The sequence below is a fragment of the Triturus cristatus genome, chromosome 11 (genome assembly GCF_964204655.1).
Source record: "Triturus cristatus chromosome 11, aTriCri1.1, whole genome shotgun sequence".
Lineage (NCBI taxonomy): Eukaryota > Metazoa > Chordata > Amphibia > Caudata > Salamandridae > Triturus > Triturus cristatus.
The window spans coordinates 395,392,997-395,408,603 of NC_140594.1; the positions used below are offsets into that span (position 1 = coordinate 395,392,997).

General features: G+C 47.5%; 1 protein-coding gene across 1 annotated transcript in view; it reads right to left on the bottom strand.

Annotated features, from left to right (window-relative positions):
• Positions 1 to 3,143: 3,143 nt before the first annotated feature.
• The window catches only part of C11H2orf68 (chromosome 11 C2orf68 homolog), a 98,120-nt gene continuing 85,656 nt past the window's right edge, over positions 3,144 to 15,607 (bottom strand). The window contains exons 3-4 of the mRNA XM_085635243.1: positions 4,525 to 4,667; positions 3,144 to 3,821 (exon numbers count right to left, since the gene is read on the bottom strand). Coding sequence (XP_085491369.1) covers positions 3,699 to 3,821; positions 4,525 to 4,667 — 266 coding nt within the window. The 3' untranslated portion in view covers positions 3,144 to 3,698. The remainder of the gene's footprint in view (positions 3,822 to 4,524; positions 4,668 to 15,607) is intronic.

A 15,607-nucleotide genomic window follows, 5' to 3' on the forward strand; every position in this document is an offset into this window, starting at 1 on the left:
CCGCGCTTTGTATGTGACCCTCTCGGCCGCCATGTATATGTCTAGGCCCCTCCTCCATTCCTCCAGTCGGGGTGGCGAGGGCGCCCCCCAGTATTTTGCCACGTCTCTCTTTGCCACCACCAGGGCCAGTACCAGGAAAGTCAGCTGCGGGCGGGGGAGGTCCACATCATGTGTCATACCCAGTAGCACTAACTTGGGGTCCTCCGGTAGTGGCACCTTCAGCACCTTACTCAGTTCCCCTAGGATCCCCCGCTGAATCTGCGGGCAAAGCCAAAGTACGTGATAGAAGTTCCCTCCTGTCCTTCCGCACCTCAGACACGACGTGTCCCCTATCCGCCCCATTTTGTACAGGCGCAGCCTATCAAAATATGTTCTATGCAGAATATTGAATTGGATCAGCCGCAGCCTGGACTTAATCGCCACCTCTCGCGGATGCATGAGAACTGTATCCCAGTCCACCTCGTCCATCTCACCCACGTCTGCCTCCCATGTTGCCCGCAACGCCCCCAGAGAATCGGGCATATTGTTCATGAGGGTCCGGTATGTGAGGGACACCGCCCTTTCCACCACATGTTCCTGCAGCAGTCTCCCCTCCAGCGGTGCGTATTCGGGAAGGGAGACAGTCTGTAACCCCTCTGCCTGCCAGGCATGTTTCAGCTGCGCGTACTTATAGTACTGCGTGGGGAGCAGCCCAAACTCCTTGCGTAGCATCGAAAAGGACTTCAGTTCCCCCCTCACTAGTACATCTCCCAGTGTCGACACCCCGATGTCATTCCAGTGCGCGAACCCCCTCAACTTGTTCATTTCAGAAGGTAGATATATCTTATCGGAGGAGCACACTTGGCGCACTGAGGGTGGTACTGGCGCCGGTCTACGGCCCCAATACCGACATACCTGAATTTTTCAATGAGCTTTGGGGTGGCATAACGCAAACCAGATGTGATACTATGGGGTGGGGACTTCAACGCCATCCTTGATGACTCTCTAGACCGCAAGGGTGCAACCCGTAAACTGCACCCCAATGCCAGCACGGCACTAAACACACTAATAAGAGATAACGGGCTAATGGACATCTGGAGACAGTGGCACCCAGATACAACAGAGGGCACATGTATTACAACGCAACACTCAGCCTGGTCTCGCATTGACTTCTGGCTATTATCCAGGGACGTAGCCATGTGGACTATAGACATTAACCACCTCCACAGAACCCTCTCAGATCACGCACCCTGCCTGCTCTGCCTACTAATAACATCTGCGCCTAACCCGTCATTTTAATGGAAACTCCCACCCAGAGCCCTACTAGACGCTGCTTTAGAGAGGAAATAAAAGGGGACATCCTTGAATACTTCTCACTCAATGGGGGTTGAGTATCCTCTCCATCATCTCAATGGGAGGCATTCAAGGTGGTCATCCGTGGCCGGTGTATAGCCAGACAAGCCGGAGTACTCAAGGCCTCAAAAGCCTAGAAACACCGATCCGAACATTAGAGCTTGATTACTACCAATCTAATGACCTTGAGCTTCTTCCGGAGCCACAAGGATGATTTGGGCCTAATCTTCTTCAGAACCCTGGGCAGGAGTGATATGGGCAGAAAGGCGTACAGCAGGCCTGAGCTCCACTCGCAATGAAAGGTGTCGCTAAGCGATAGCTGCCTTGGAAACTCCAATGCACAGTACTGCTGACGTGCGCTCTCTTCGCAGGCGAACAAATCTAACCAATGGTTTTACCCACTGCTGAAAGAGAGCTTGCATCACCTTCGACTGGAGACACCATTTGTGATGCGCTAGGCATCAACAGCTGAGTTTGTCCACAATAGCGTTCAGAGAACCTGCCAGGTGTTGAACCACCAGGGTTATGCTCTGCTGTTCCAGCCTTGTCCAGAGGCGCAGAGCCTCTCGACAAATGATCCACGACCCCACACGTCGACCCGGATCCGAGATCGGATCCCTGAGGCCCCACCGGCGCTGTGGCCAAGGCAGACGGCGTCGAACCAAATGGCCCCCCCCTTCCGACCCCGCGGAGCCTGAGGGCTCACCAGTGGGGTCGTTCTGCTCAACTACGCGGCGCATGGCCTTGTAAAACTCGTTAATTTGAGCAGGAGTTGCTCGGCTCCTGGAAATTTTGGGAGGAGCAAATTCGACTCAGGCTCTGGGGAACCATGCCTAGAGTGTTGGTGCTCCTTAACTCTCTCGACGACAGATGCCAGTCAAGGCGAAGATGAAGTCCGCTTGGACTCTTCCCCGAGTGTTCCGAGGACCACGAGTGGGATGAAGAGGACTTTGGGCTCCGAGAGCAGTCCTGTGACCTCCTCTTGTTCGATCGGGACCAGGACCTCCACAGAGTCTCGCTTGACAGTGGAGACTGCCGGGCTGCAAGGAGCTTCAACGCCGACTTCAAGGTCTTAGGAGCCATGGCCCGGCAACCTGAGCACAACTTCGTATCGTGGTCGAGACACCAAATACAAATCAGATGGGGATTGGTTACCAACATCATGCGGTGCCAAGCACCTTACGGCTTGAACCCTGTCTTCCTCAAAGACATCCCTCGCACACAAAGTGAAAAGACTTCGACAAAAAGTTGAGAAAAAGCCTGCCAAAAAGCGACAGATAGATAGCTCTTCCTGGATCGACAGTGCAACGCTGCCGACACGGACAATGTCATGCGTAGCCAAATGGAGCCACCCACGCCGTGCGCAAGGGGTATTGCTCAGCAAAAGTTTCAGGATCCAGCCCGAGCCCTGGGAATTAAAAAGGTACGGAATCTGCACCTACAAGTCTCTATCAGATAGTGATGGCAAAGCAAGTGGTGCACGAGGAGTGGGTGGACGCGTCTTTAGAACTGGAGAATGGACTGCTCCTAACCATGCAGGATCAAGGCTGATTTGCATATGGCTGGGTCTAAACTGAGATAGCATTGCGGGCAAAATGCAATGGACTGAGATGCAGTTCCAACTAATTACCAGTGGCTGAGATTAATTCAAGCATTTCTCCCATTACTTTGTTTATTTCAGTGTGACGGATATGTAGCTCCTACAGAAATTATCTATAAATAAAATGAACACTGGACTATGCTTTTCGTCAGAATACCCGAGCTTGAATAACAGAACTGCAGCCTTAGGAAAAAACTCCCTCCAGACGAAATGTGTTATGATGAATCACACCTTTCAGTGATCACCTTTTATTGTAGTATTAAAAAAAGGGTTCAAGTTGCAGACATTGCAAACAAACTAGCCTTAAAAACTTTAATTAATTCCCATCTGCTTAATGGCTGGAGGAAACAACTGCCCAAATAAGGAAGGCAAGCTTGTAGTCTATAACCATATGTGTAAAGAAAATAGGATTTCTATCCTGCTCAAGCATGGGGATCCATGAAATTTACATTAGGTAACAAACGTTTTGGGTCACAGAGACCACCACTGCTTCACGTTCGATTTGCATGGGCACAGTCACTGCTCTACATCCCTCATTCAATGTCTTTACACAACAACGTCCCACTTACGCAACATCTGGGACCCCCCTCCATTTAAACTTTCAGCATTCACTTTTCGCTCAGGCCCACCATTCTTTATTCCTTAGGTTAGGAAGGCTTCTTCCACTCGAGATGCTTATCTTCGGAGCTGCAGAAGAGCCGCTCTAATGCAATCAGGAGAAACGGTGGATAGTGGAACATCATCCCTGTGCTATTCAAGCACATGTTCAGCGTTTCACCTTCCTCTTTGCCATCTCCTCCCGGATTCGCTGCTTCAGTGCCTGGCGCATTAGAGGGTCCAGCTTGTTCCTGGAACAAATTTTGGCAGTCACCAGCTCTGGGTCATCTTCCTGAGAAGCCAAAATATAAAGCAAAGATGAAACATGGGTGTTTGGGAATATACACAGGACAGTGAGTGGCAGGTGCACGCAGCAATCCATATTCCATGTAGCTTCTCTCCAGGTTCTTTAACAGAATTGACTATTTTGTTAGTGTTAATAGTACACAAGTCCACAACATTTACATTTTTGGTTCCAGAAGGATGGAATGCTCAATCAGCCTGGCTGGGAACCAAACGTATGGCACACTTATTCTACAAATATCTCTGCAGAGGTGGTTCAAGAGATGGAGCCATATTAAGAAGCAACCTTCAAAGTTAAGAAGTAAGGTAGAACAGAGCATAGCCTATGTCTGTCAAGAAAGGGAAAAAGGACTTAAGCCAGAAGCTACTACTTCGTGACAGCTACACACACTAGTCAGAACAAATGATATGCAGGTCAGTCATTTCAAATGGCTTCATCTTGTGAGTTCAAAACTTGGTGTTCAGATGCAGCTGTAATGAGTTTTTAGTTATGGCTTTGGGGTGTTCTGATTTTATCTCCTGCATTTTCATGAGGCACTGTTGTCTTTACTAGAACAGAATATACAGGAGTGAGCACATCATTCCCAAGTCATTACTATAGACCCTTCCTTATTTAAAGATGTTAAGTTGCTATACAAATTGCTGCTCCGGTATTCTACATTCCTGCACCGAGTAAACAGTTAATGACACACCTTGCACACAGTCACAGCAGTGATTTCTCCTCCATCAGCCTCATATTCCAAGCAGAAGAGTTCTGATCCACAAGGGTCTGGCTCATTACTGGAACTGCTCCCAGATTCTTCCTTTTCCCGTTTGGAAGTGGCTCGTTTGAGACCTGAGGGGCAGAAATCAAAACCTTACAGTAGGGGTGCAGTGAGCTTAAGTGTTGACAGCATATAAGAGGGCATTCTGTGTTCTTCAAACACTAGGCATGGTAGCTGGGGATGAACTCTCAATCAGGGTTTCAGTGAAAAGCACCATGTTGTGTCAATTTCAGTGGGACACTAGAGCTGAGATAAAGATGGTTTATCGTTAGCCATGATCTGCTCTTGTTCCAGCACCATCATTTAATTACCTTCTTTAAACAACTATTGCCTACCTTGATCCCTTTTCTTTATGCTCTCTGATTTCACAAAGTCTGTCTTCATTTCTCCTCTATCCTTTTTGCTTTTTACTAATCTAGTCATCTTTGCAAGAGAGAACTTATGTTTGTGGAATATTACTTCTACTCTCAATCCTCACCCTTACTAAGCACAAGGCATTGACCTTCTCCCTCTTTTGTACTTCGAAGCTCCCTTTAAAACCCCAAAGTATTGCTAGAATAACGTTCTTCTGAAACAGGCCTAGTCTGCCTCCCTTTATCACTGCCAGTTCTTCTCCTGCCTTCCGCTTCAGTCTGCTAAGGAACTTTTCTTTCTCTAATTTTCTCATCTCTTCCCCCATTCAAGGTTCTTAATTCTGCATTTAGTCAAGAAGACTTTCCAAGAGAAGAATACAAATATTAACAATCATACACAAACACTAGGTATACATTGTACAGTGTAAGTTTACACCATGAGGTATACAGGGTAAACCCAAACAACACACAGGAAGGGGAAGACCATGTAACAAAAATGTATTTGGAAGAGATCATATATCCACAGCATTTATCAACTGTCGTCATTCTTTGTGTCCCTCAAGAAAGTCTAGTGATGGTCAGACACTTAGACTACAAGGTGCTTCATAATCTTCCAGAAGGAAAACTGTGGTAGGTGTAGTTGCTTTCTGCTTGTGAGGAGACTAAACACAACATTGAATAGGGAAAGACCTGGGGAAGATTGGGTGTTGTATACAAATCTGCAATGGCACTCAAATACCAAGCAGTCAAGGAATGGCTTGGAAATACACAGTTTTCATCTAAAGGTAGGATTAAGAAGGTATTAGGAGTTCAGACTGGCCCTAATACATCTTATTTTATTTCTTGTATACAAGGTAAAACTTGGTTGATTGTCTTCCTCCGGTCAGCATTTCTCTGCACAGAACAATTTTCTTTGTTGTTTATTTTCTTCATAGATTTTTCACAACCCCAAGCAAGTTGGGTGACTACTCCACCACACCATATGATAAGGTAGTCTGCTTTGTCCTGTATCTTTGGAGGATGTTTTATTGCCTGACCAAACCAGCTCCCAGTCAACCTGAAGCTAAACAAGAACTTTAATGCACCGCTTATTCTCTGAACTTTAGCCACAATCAAATTCCACTGATCTTGAGTCACCTCATTAATGTACAAAGAGTTTAGTCGTGGGTGTTTTGGTACACTACTGCACAAGGGTACACTAGGTCAAAAGACACAGGTACTTTCTTTTCTTGATTTGCCTTTCATATTTGCTTACTATACTTTCCTCTATTGTGACTGTAGTATTAAAGTTGTTTTGAACACTGTCGTAGAAGCATAAGCCTCCTTTCTGAGCACTGTGAGTTTTCCATTTATGCTCCGAGACCTTATTGTAGTTAGCAGTGAAAGATTGCTGTGTTCTTTCTCTGCAATCGTATTCTCTGCTCAAGGACCAAGTCGTCTTTCATGGTTGCAATATCATCTCCTTAGTTACTTGCCATGTCATCATATTCTTTTGTTCTGGGATCCACGCCCATATTCTATGACCACTGCTCTTCGACTGAATTTTCTGTCAATCAAGCCTTAAACAGGGACGGAGGGTGGGACAGGCTACCCTTTCATGCCTGAGCAGTGCTTGAGGAGGTTAAGGAAGAAGACAATTTCTTGTAGTGCATGATGCTTCTGTGCCAGTGTACCTTCTGCTTTTCCTCAAATTTCTATTTAAAAGGAACAGACTATAGTTTGGCTTTGGTTCAGCTACTCCTCCAATCACTCATTTACTATATATTTGTCTTTGACCCTGAAGAATATTCCACAGCCTTGCGGGCTAGGTTTAGATCACAAACATAAGTTCACAGTTTCATTTTTACCATAAAGATCAATTTGCATTTTAAAGTAGTCACTATTTGTATGTTAAATGCAACTATTAACATTAGTTTTTATTAATGTATTCACTTCTAATATTATGCTGTGCTTGAATTGTATTTTACAATTATTTAAAACCTATTTGTGTATCTAATAATTTTAGTTACTTAATATTGTCCTTACATGCACCAACTTTGCAAGGAATGTGATTATTTCATGCTTTGGCATTGTAATGTTTGCAAGATGTTGGAGGCATATCTGAAAGTTATTTCTGTTTATATTTAGTGCTTTTGACAAGTGATGTGGCTTGCACACTCCATTGGTTGCAAGGAGGTGAAGTGTAGGGATGTCCGAAAGTGGGCATTCATGTACAAGTTTGTTCTTGTGGTTTTTAAATTCGTTATAGAATATCTGATAGAGACATCTAGCCGCAGATTCCTTACCTCTAAATCACAGTTCTTCAAACGGGCGCGAAGGCCTCTGCAAGCACATGTAAATGAAGACGCCTGGAAGTGCAGCAATGTTTATTTGCTGCATTTCCAGGCTGTCTTCATTTACTCTGAAGCCCTCCGAGTGCCTTGGGGCCAGAGGTCAGTGGGTGTTCTGCTGGGGGCTCGGCTGGGCAGTGTCTGGAGTCTTATTAAGACTCCAGCACGCCCCGGTTTTTCACAGGTCTTTAAAGACCATTTACATACCTTTGGAAACTGGTTACGGAGGCTGTTTTTTTTTCTTTTTCCAGTAACCCCTGGGCCCCGACTCTGCCTATTCCTCCTTACATTTGTATTTTACATATACTGCTGTAGTGTGAAATGCATTTCATGAAAATGAATATAAAAAAGGGTTGCCAATAGAAAAAATGCCAGCCATGTATGTTTAAAGAGCCTGCAAAGACCTTGCTTTGACACTAAATAGGGTCTTTAATAAAAAAAAGTATGTATTCATTTGTAATTTGACTTTCTGTCTGTTCCTTTTATTTTCAGTCATGAAACATTCAGGCAGCCCTAGAACACATTTAAAAGTGCTTTATATTTGCTTTTCGAAGAATGCACAGATAAGTGCTGAAAATAGGGCTTTAGGTGACTGTTTATTTTTGTACCGTCAGCAACATCCAAATAATGAGCTGGCAACCCTAATCATAAGACTGGAAGTTTGTTGCAGGATCAGCACATTATTTATTTCCTTCACCCTCAATTCCCTGATTTAATTCCATAGTAGCAATAGTTTAACTTGTATCTGAAACCCTACGCCCCGTCAATAACATGCTGATTAACTTCAAGTGCCTGGGAATTCACCCTGCATTCAGACAACTCACTCCTCATTCTCACCCTTCACTTTCACACTCGCCCTGCACTCACAGCGCACAGTTATGGTTTTCCCGCATTTGCCACACAATCCATCATCTGCTGTATAATTTGCAGATTGAAAAATGCAGCAACACATGTTACCTCACAGTGGAAGGCCCTTTCTAAATATTGACTGGTCACCTTTCTGTTGCTTACTGCTATATGTGGGTGATAATGTGGTACTTATGAGGGGCAATAAAGGCCAGGACAATGTTAACAAGTGTAAAAATAGCAAAATAGTGCAGTAATGCTATCACAAAATATTCAGCATAATTTGCCTTTGCTTGCTGCAGAATTTAGACAACCATGCTGCATAATTTGGTCTTCTCCTGCCGCATAATTCCAATGGCCCTGTATATAGTGCTATGTGGTCCCAGCCCGTGGCAGAAAGCACTGTGAATATGCAAGTCATTATTTTAAAACAGTATTTACATACTCTAAGCTAGGCAGCGGCAACATGATGCAGTGATTGTGATAAAACAAGTTCTTACAAAACATACTTTTTAGTAATAAGTAATCAAACTGTATCAAATGCAGACATTTTTGTAAGTGTCTCCACTAGTCAAGATCCCAGCTGATAACTCCTTTACATTACATCTTAAAAAGAATAGATCTTTGCCACCATAAAGCTTTAAGCAGATCCACTGGAATTATTCAGCAGAAGAGAACAACATTATGCGGCAGGTTTGACTAAATTATGCAGCAAAAAAGGTAAATTATGCGGCACAATGCACCACATTTTGTGGTTAGCATTACTTCATTATTTTGTCATTTCAACTCACGGTAACACTGTCAGGGGAAATATTTCACCTCATTAGTACCAGTGTAGCACCTAAATACAGCAGTAAGCAACCACAAGATTACCAGTCAATCTTTGCAAAGGGCCTTCCACTGCTCCGGAACACTTTGTCACACTTTAAGTAACTTTTGTTCCGTTTGAGCTAGAATCAAGTTTTTTTTGTTGAAATCTGCAGATTATGTAGCAAATGCAATACACTGATAATTATGTGGAAAACGCTGCTGCAGAAACTCATAATTCCATGGTTTCCTTTTTAACTTTCTGCACTACCACCCGCACTTCAATTTCAGGCAGAGGCATCTCAAAGTCAGTATTAACCATTCAGGGGCAGTTTTTTGTGAAAGCCGAGTCCATGGGGTGGCAGGTAGAAGGCCAGCAGGATTACATTCAGCTGCAGAGCCCTAATCCTCTTGATCCCTGGGGCCTCATAGTAATGGTCTAGGAGACAGAGGAAAGGAGCGAGATTCATGGATATTGATAAAGAGAGGGCCCAGAATAGGGAGCACTGTATGGGCACTCATTTTTATGTTTACAAATGGCCAGAGACCACTTCTTCAGCGAGATACCCCAAAGAAGGGGACAATATAAGTGTTTTTTTTTTTTTAAAAGAGAGATTCATTAGTGAAGCTGGTACTGCTGCCAAGTGTGTAAGTGGCCACTGCTGGTTATCATAAAGGAGCAGATGCAGCAGGACTGGGGCCCATGGATTTTGGGGGGCCCGCTGCATCACAATTATGACCGTCTACCTTTAAAAACAAGCATTTACAATGCAACGGTCTCGGCATTGTTAAAGTTAGAGCTATTGGCATTGCTCATGACAATGCCGTTTCTTTAACCCCTTCGATGCTGCGCAGATTCCGCCGCTGTGCTGACGGAATCTTGCGCGGGCGTGGTCATGACGGAATGGTTCCGTCATGAGCACAGCTCAACCGTGGGTCATGACGGAACCATTCCGTCATGAGCACCGAAGGGGTTAAATGTTTAAAAAACCAAAACATAAACAAAAATATTGTCATGAGCAATGCCAGTAGCTCTAATTTTACCAATGCCGAGACCATTGCATTGTAAATGCTTGTTATATAGCGCGACCTTGACCCGAATCCAATCAGGTATCGGAGCGCGTTACACAAGCACCCGTTGCGTTACATAAGGACACACATTCATTGTTTTGTTAGGCACGGGGAGATTAAGTGATTTGCCCAGAATCACAGGAGGTTCAGCGTCATTGCCGAGACTCGAACCCAGTTCCCCGGCCTAGCGCCCTAGCCGTTAGGCCAACTCTTGGTTACCTGCGTACTAGAAACAAGTTTGTGTTGAAATCTCAATTATGCAGCAGATTGTGGGTTATGTGACCAGTCACCAGTGCGGCAAATGTACATTTATGTGGCTTAGCGCCAAGAAACCGTCTGCGTGCGCTTTATGGAGCATCGTAAACATAACATAACGTGGACAAAGCAGCGGCTGCAGAACTCCAGTGCCCTGGGTGAGTGCAGCTCACTGAAGCCTCCACTCCCACCGCTAACCCAGTGACGTCACTCGCGGCCCTGCTCCTACAGCCCCTACTACCCCGTATCAGCCTCTGCCACCCCCGGCCCCAGCCACACTCACCCCTTGTCTGCCCGAGGTGCGTCTCTTGGAGCCCCGGGAGAACATCCTCCTCGGGGGTCTCCCCGCTTGTCTCGCCCCTGGGGCTCGGCGGCGGTGTCTCGGGAGCTCCTCGGACGCGGGTCTGTCTCATCCTCCGGCCGGGGCTCTCCCAGGGTCAATCATCCTTCAGCAAGCTCTCGTTCGAGCTGTCTCTGCCCTGGGTGTCTCTCTTTTGGACTGTCTCTCCCCCAGCAGTCTCTCGTTCGAGCTGTCTCTCCCCCTGTCTCCTCCTCAGGCTGTCTCTCGTTCGAGCTGTCTCTCCTTCGGGCTGTCTCTCGGTCGAGTTGTCTCCCCCAGGGATGTCTCTTCCTCAGGCTAACTCTTCCTTGGACTGTCTTCTTCGAGCGGTCTCTCCCCATCTTCCAATGCCTCTGGCTGCAGGTGTATAGCGCCTTAAGGCCTCACCTCAGTTTTAGAGGTTGCACATGGGTGTAGGTCTCTCTCGCCGCAGGGGTCGCACCTGCCCTCAGTTGAACTCCAAGATATGCTTCGATATGTCTGTCTCCTCTGGAGCGTGGGCTTCTCTTGCGGTCTCTCTCACCTCCGCGGTCTCTCTCTCCCTCTCTTTCTCCCCAGGGGTCTCGTCCGTCCTCTCTCTCGTCGGATGTCTGAACTTTATTCAGGGGTCTTGAATTTCTGGGCAGAGACCCCTCGTCTCTCTCACGCTCAGGGTGTCCCTCAGAGAGAAGGTGGTCTCTCTCCTAAGTGTTTAGCCCCGGAGGAGGGGCCACAGGGGCAGGGGAGGGGAAGAACAGGGCAAACCCTGGGGAGAGACAGGCTCACTACACAACAAGCAGTGTACTCGTTGGAATCTTATCTCTTTCACAAACTGTGTACGACCAACCGATAGCAAATCTTTGGAGATCGCCAGACTGGGCCACTCATTTTACGGCAATTTTGCCAACAAATAAACCCCACCCCACTTATCTACAATTCTGAAACATTTCCAAAGCTGCAACCCCCAATATTCCCTGCCGGAAACGTTTGAAATGTACGTGTTTAAATGCAGACATTTGGCTTGTTAAGGGCTGCGCAGGAAGCCATTGTCATGCAGCGGGGGAGGGCGCGGGGGTCCCGTGAAGGCTGGTCTCCACTGGGGGTATTCAAGGACGGGCCTGCCGCGTTCATAGAGCTCTGTCTAGGCCCCTGCTGGGACACCTGCGGCCCCGTTGCATTTATCCACCCAGTTGAGAGCGAAAGCGGCGTCGGAGCAGCTTTAACTTTGGGCGTGAAAAGGAAGTTCTTAGAAGTCAAACAGATCAAGGCAAAAACAAGGCAGAGCAAAAGGCAAGCACACCACTGCGTTTCTCCGAGGCAGAGCAGAAATGCCTCGGAGAAACGCAGTGGCGTTTTCGGATTCGGGGGCGTGTTTTGCTTTTATCTCCTCTTGCCATTGGCAGGAGGAGATAATTAGACTTTCTGCAAAAAACACGCCCCCGATCCGAAAAGGACGGGGCCTAATCGGAATGACGGACCTCTTCTCCAATGGCTGGCCAGCATTCAAGAGGCCAGCCAATGGAGAACAGGGGAGAACAGGGGCGGGTTCAAGCCCCTCTTCTCCAAGTCATTAAATCTCGGATCGAGACTGCGCAAGCGCAGCCTTCGAGCCGAGACCTAAAAAGGGCATCAGAGCTTATTGTCCTTTCAAGCATTAGGACAGAGGTGATGATCCATCATGGAGGGGAAGAGGTAAAAAAGGCAAAGGAGATAGCCTGCTACTCAGGACTGCAGTTATCAATAATGCAGCAGGTATAGTTGCATTGGGGTCAAAGAGTGTGAGGGGCTCACAACACCCCAATTATGGGGAGCAGTTTGTTTGGGATATCTGTTTTTGTTTGATGCATTTTCTGTTTTAGAAGTCTCATATTTGGTGCAGTTCATAAGCTATAGAAAAAGTATTCCTGAAATCATCTCATAAGCCCCGCTCCCTGCACGCAGCCATGTCCCTTCCGCTCTCCCAATCCTTGTCATGAAGTTTTGGAGGGGGGACTGACCTCAAAACATTTTGCTTAGGGGGGGCTCAGAGTAAAAAAGTTTGAAGACCTCTGCTCTAAATTATCCCCTGGTACCCGACTGGATCAGGAAAACATTTCTACAGCAGTACCTCTGCATGTTGGTAAAGGGTGTTGAGCGACTCCATAGCAACGTCGTCTACTGGATGTGACGTTGACAGAGTCCACATAATCCCCCCTCCCTGACACAATAATGTCAGATTCTTCCTTTCTGTGCCTCCACACGGATACCGAGAGCGGTACCTCTGGCCATTTTTGGCCTATTTCGACATTTTTGGACAACACTGTGTGTCCTTTTTTGGATGTTTTCGGGCTCCTGTGGACTACGATGTCGACCGCTTACCCACATTTTATTTGCATGTGGTGTCTGGGTGTGCACCATGACTCCAAAGGGTGCAGCTCATGCCTTCAGCTTTGGCGTTGCAGGAATGCCGTATGTTTAGTGGCGCAGTGGTTGAAGGTACCTCATCGGTCGTGGTCCTCTTCTCCCTCGGAGGACCGCTCGAGCGCCAGCTCCTCAAGTCCTTGCTCTTCACTGTCAGCTGGCAATTCACACCGTAGGCAGTCAGAGTTGTGGTCCCCCAACTGTACTGTGTATGCGTGGGTGTCTCTGCAACGCCGTCCTGCTCCTCCAGTTACAGAGTCGGAGCGAGAATCTGCCCCGGGCCTTCCTGTATTCTCTGGTTCAGAGGCGACGCTGGATCAGATGAGAGAATATTATCTCTTCCTTCATTCTATATCTGGTTCTCCGCCTTCCTCTGGTGCGTTTCTCGCCCCAAGGAAGCCGGTGAACTTCACCTTGACTGACTCCGAGCTAGCGGGACCCCCTCAGTGTCAGGGAGACCCTTTGGATCCGTGATCGAATCTATATTGGCTCTAGTACACACCCCTTCGGGGTTCCCACCTGTGACGCCAGTGTTGGATCCGCCAACGCCACCAATTTGTCTCTCCTCCCTGGCGCCAAGGTGTCACCTCTTCGACATCTGGAGCGGCGCCGGTAGAACAGTTCTTTTCGGGCTACCTACCTCGGCCTTTCGGAGGAGCCCCTTACTATTTTCCCCTCATAGACCAGTATTTGGTGATGCTTGTGATGACATAAGTGACACTACTCAGCCTCCTCCAGATTTTCATTGGGTTTCTGACCTTGGTGAGGCTAGTGGCCTGGACTCTTCCCATCCTCTGGCTTGTTTTCGCCTCCTAGCCTCGCTACTCAGGCTAGTTCTGCCTTTGCTGAGCTTCTGCGGAGAGTTGCTGTGGTTCTGGAGCTGCAGCTCTCTTCTGTAGAGGTGGCCATTGCTCCCCCCTACTTAGGGTGTTTCATCAGGGTCAGATGGAGGCAGAGCCTGTGCTCCACTTTGGTGAAGCCCTCTTTGATATTCTGTTGGGCTAAAACCGTTTAAGGGGCTTCCGTGGACGGGTTTATAGTTCATAGGCACAATCCTGCCCCTGGAGACCCAATCTGCCTCTTTCGACAGCCTACGCCATTCAGCTTTAGGGTTCAGGCTGCTACAACTTCCTTGGATATCGGCACCCTGCCTGACGTCCCTCTAGACAAGGAGTCAAAGTCTAGATGCTCTTGGTCGATATATCTTTTCTGCCACCAGTTCCGCTTTGTGGTCCCTTAATACCGCTTGTGTTCTGGGCCGTTTCTCATGTGTTGTGGGATTCGGTCTCACGCCTTCTCTACGTCCCTGATGACACCCGGAACATTCTTACTTAGTTATTCCAGGATGGCCGTTAGGCAGTTAAATTGCTGATTCCCTGTGACATGTATACCACAGATTATGTTGAGGGAGCCATGGCTCTTTCGGTAGCTCTTCGCCGGCGTGCCTGGCTATGCTCCTCTGGTTTCTGAGGCGTTCAATCCACCTTGGTGGACATGCCTTTCGATGGTCAACATCTGTTTAGCTTTTAAGCCGTTGTTAGAACAGTCAAGGTGGAGCAAATATCTTAATCCCTGCTTGCTATAAGCATCAAGGCCTCAGGTGTAAGTTCAGCTATTCGGGCAGAGAGTCCCTGTAGGAAAACCAATTGGTCATGGTTTGGGGCATATATGCTACCAATTGTGATGTTTTGACCACTCAATTTCCAGTAAGCAACACATTAGCTCCTAATCAATGCGGGTAGTTTTAACTTCAAAGACCAACTAACAGGTCCCAGAGCGGTTTGGCAACAGCCAACAGCCCAATCCTTAGCCAAATCAACAAGTTTCAATGTGAACCAGAGTCCGCAAAGGGGCCGGCCCGTTATGGGTGTGCGCCCATAGATAGGAAGTAGTGACTCGTCTTTTGTGCATCAGCCCTCCTCTTATACTGACCCAGGCAGGTCCCAGGTGGCCAGCAGAGATCAGTTCTCCATGTCTGGCCTCCAGTGGCTAGGTCATCTCATACTCCACAACAAATTATGTAGTCTGCAGTTCTCTGGGTGACCTTCGGCAAAGCCACACTGCTGTCGCGGGAGACATCCGAGTCAGTTCCCTTTACTGATCGTGAATCTCCCTCCGATGGGGTTCCAACACCCTGCATTATCTCTGCCACCACCAGCTCTCCTTCTCGGGTCTGGGAAGGGCTTGGCTTTTTTGGTTGACCTCGTATGGGTCATCTCCATGGTCTCTTCCTGGTTAACCCGTCATGTTGCTTCTGGGGGCTTCCCCACTGAGTGCCGGCCTCCCCGCATTTTTACGCTTCAATCCAGTCCCATGAAATTTTTGATCTTTGCAAAAACGAGTCTGTCCATCTAGCAGGATGCGGAGGCACACAGGAAACAGAGTACTGAAGACCTTAATTGCGCAGGACCTTCTTCACCTCAAGATACGAGGCCCTCTTTCTTTGGACCCCCTAATGTCTAGTCGGGATACATGCAGTTATTTACGGTGTATGGGCCGTCTGTTTGTGCTTTCTGCAACAGCAGGTCTCTGTCTTTGTAATGCAAGAGCTTAGCCACTACTGGATGCAGAGGGTAGCCAGGAACAAGGGGCCTGGCCGGTACCCAGTGGGCTCTCTCCAAAGTATAGAA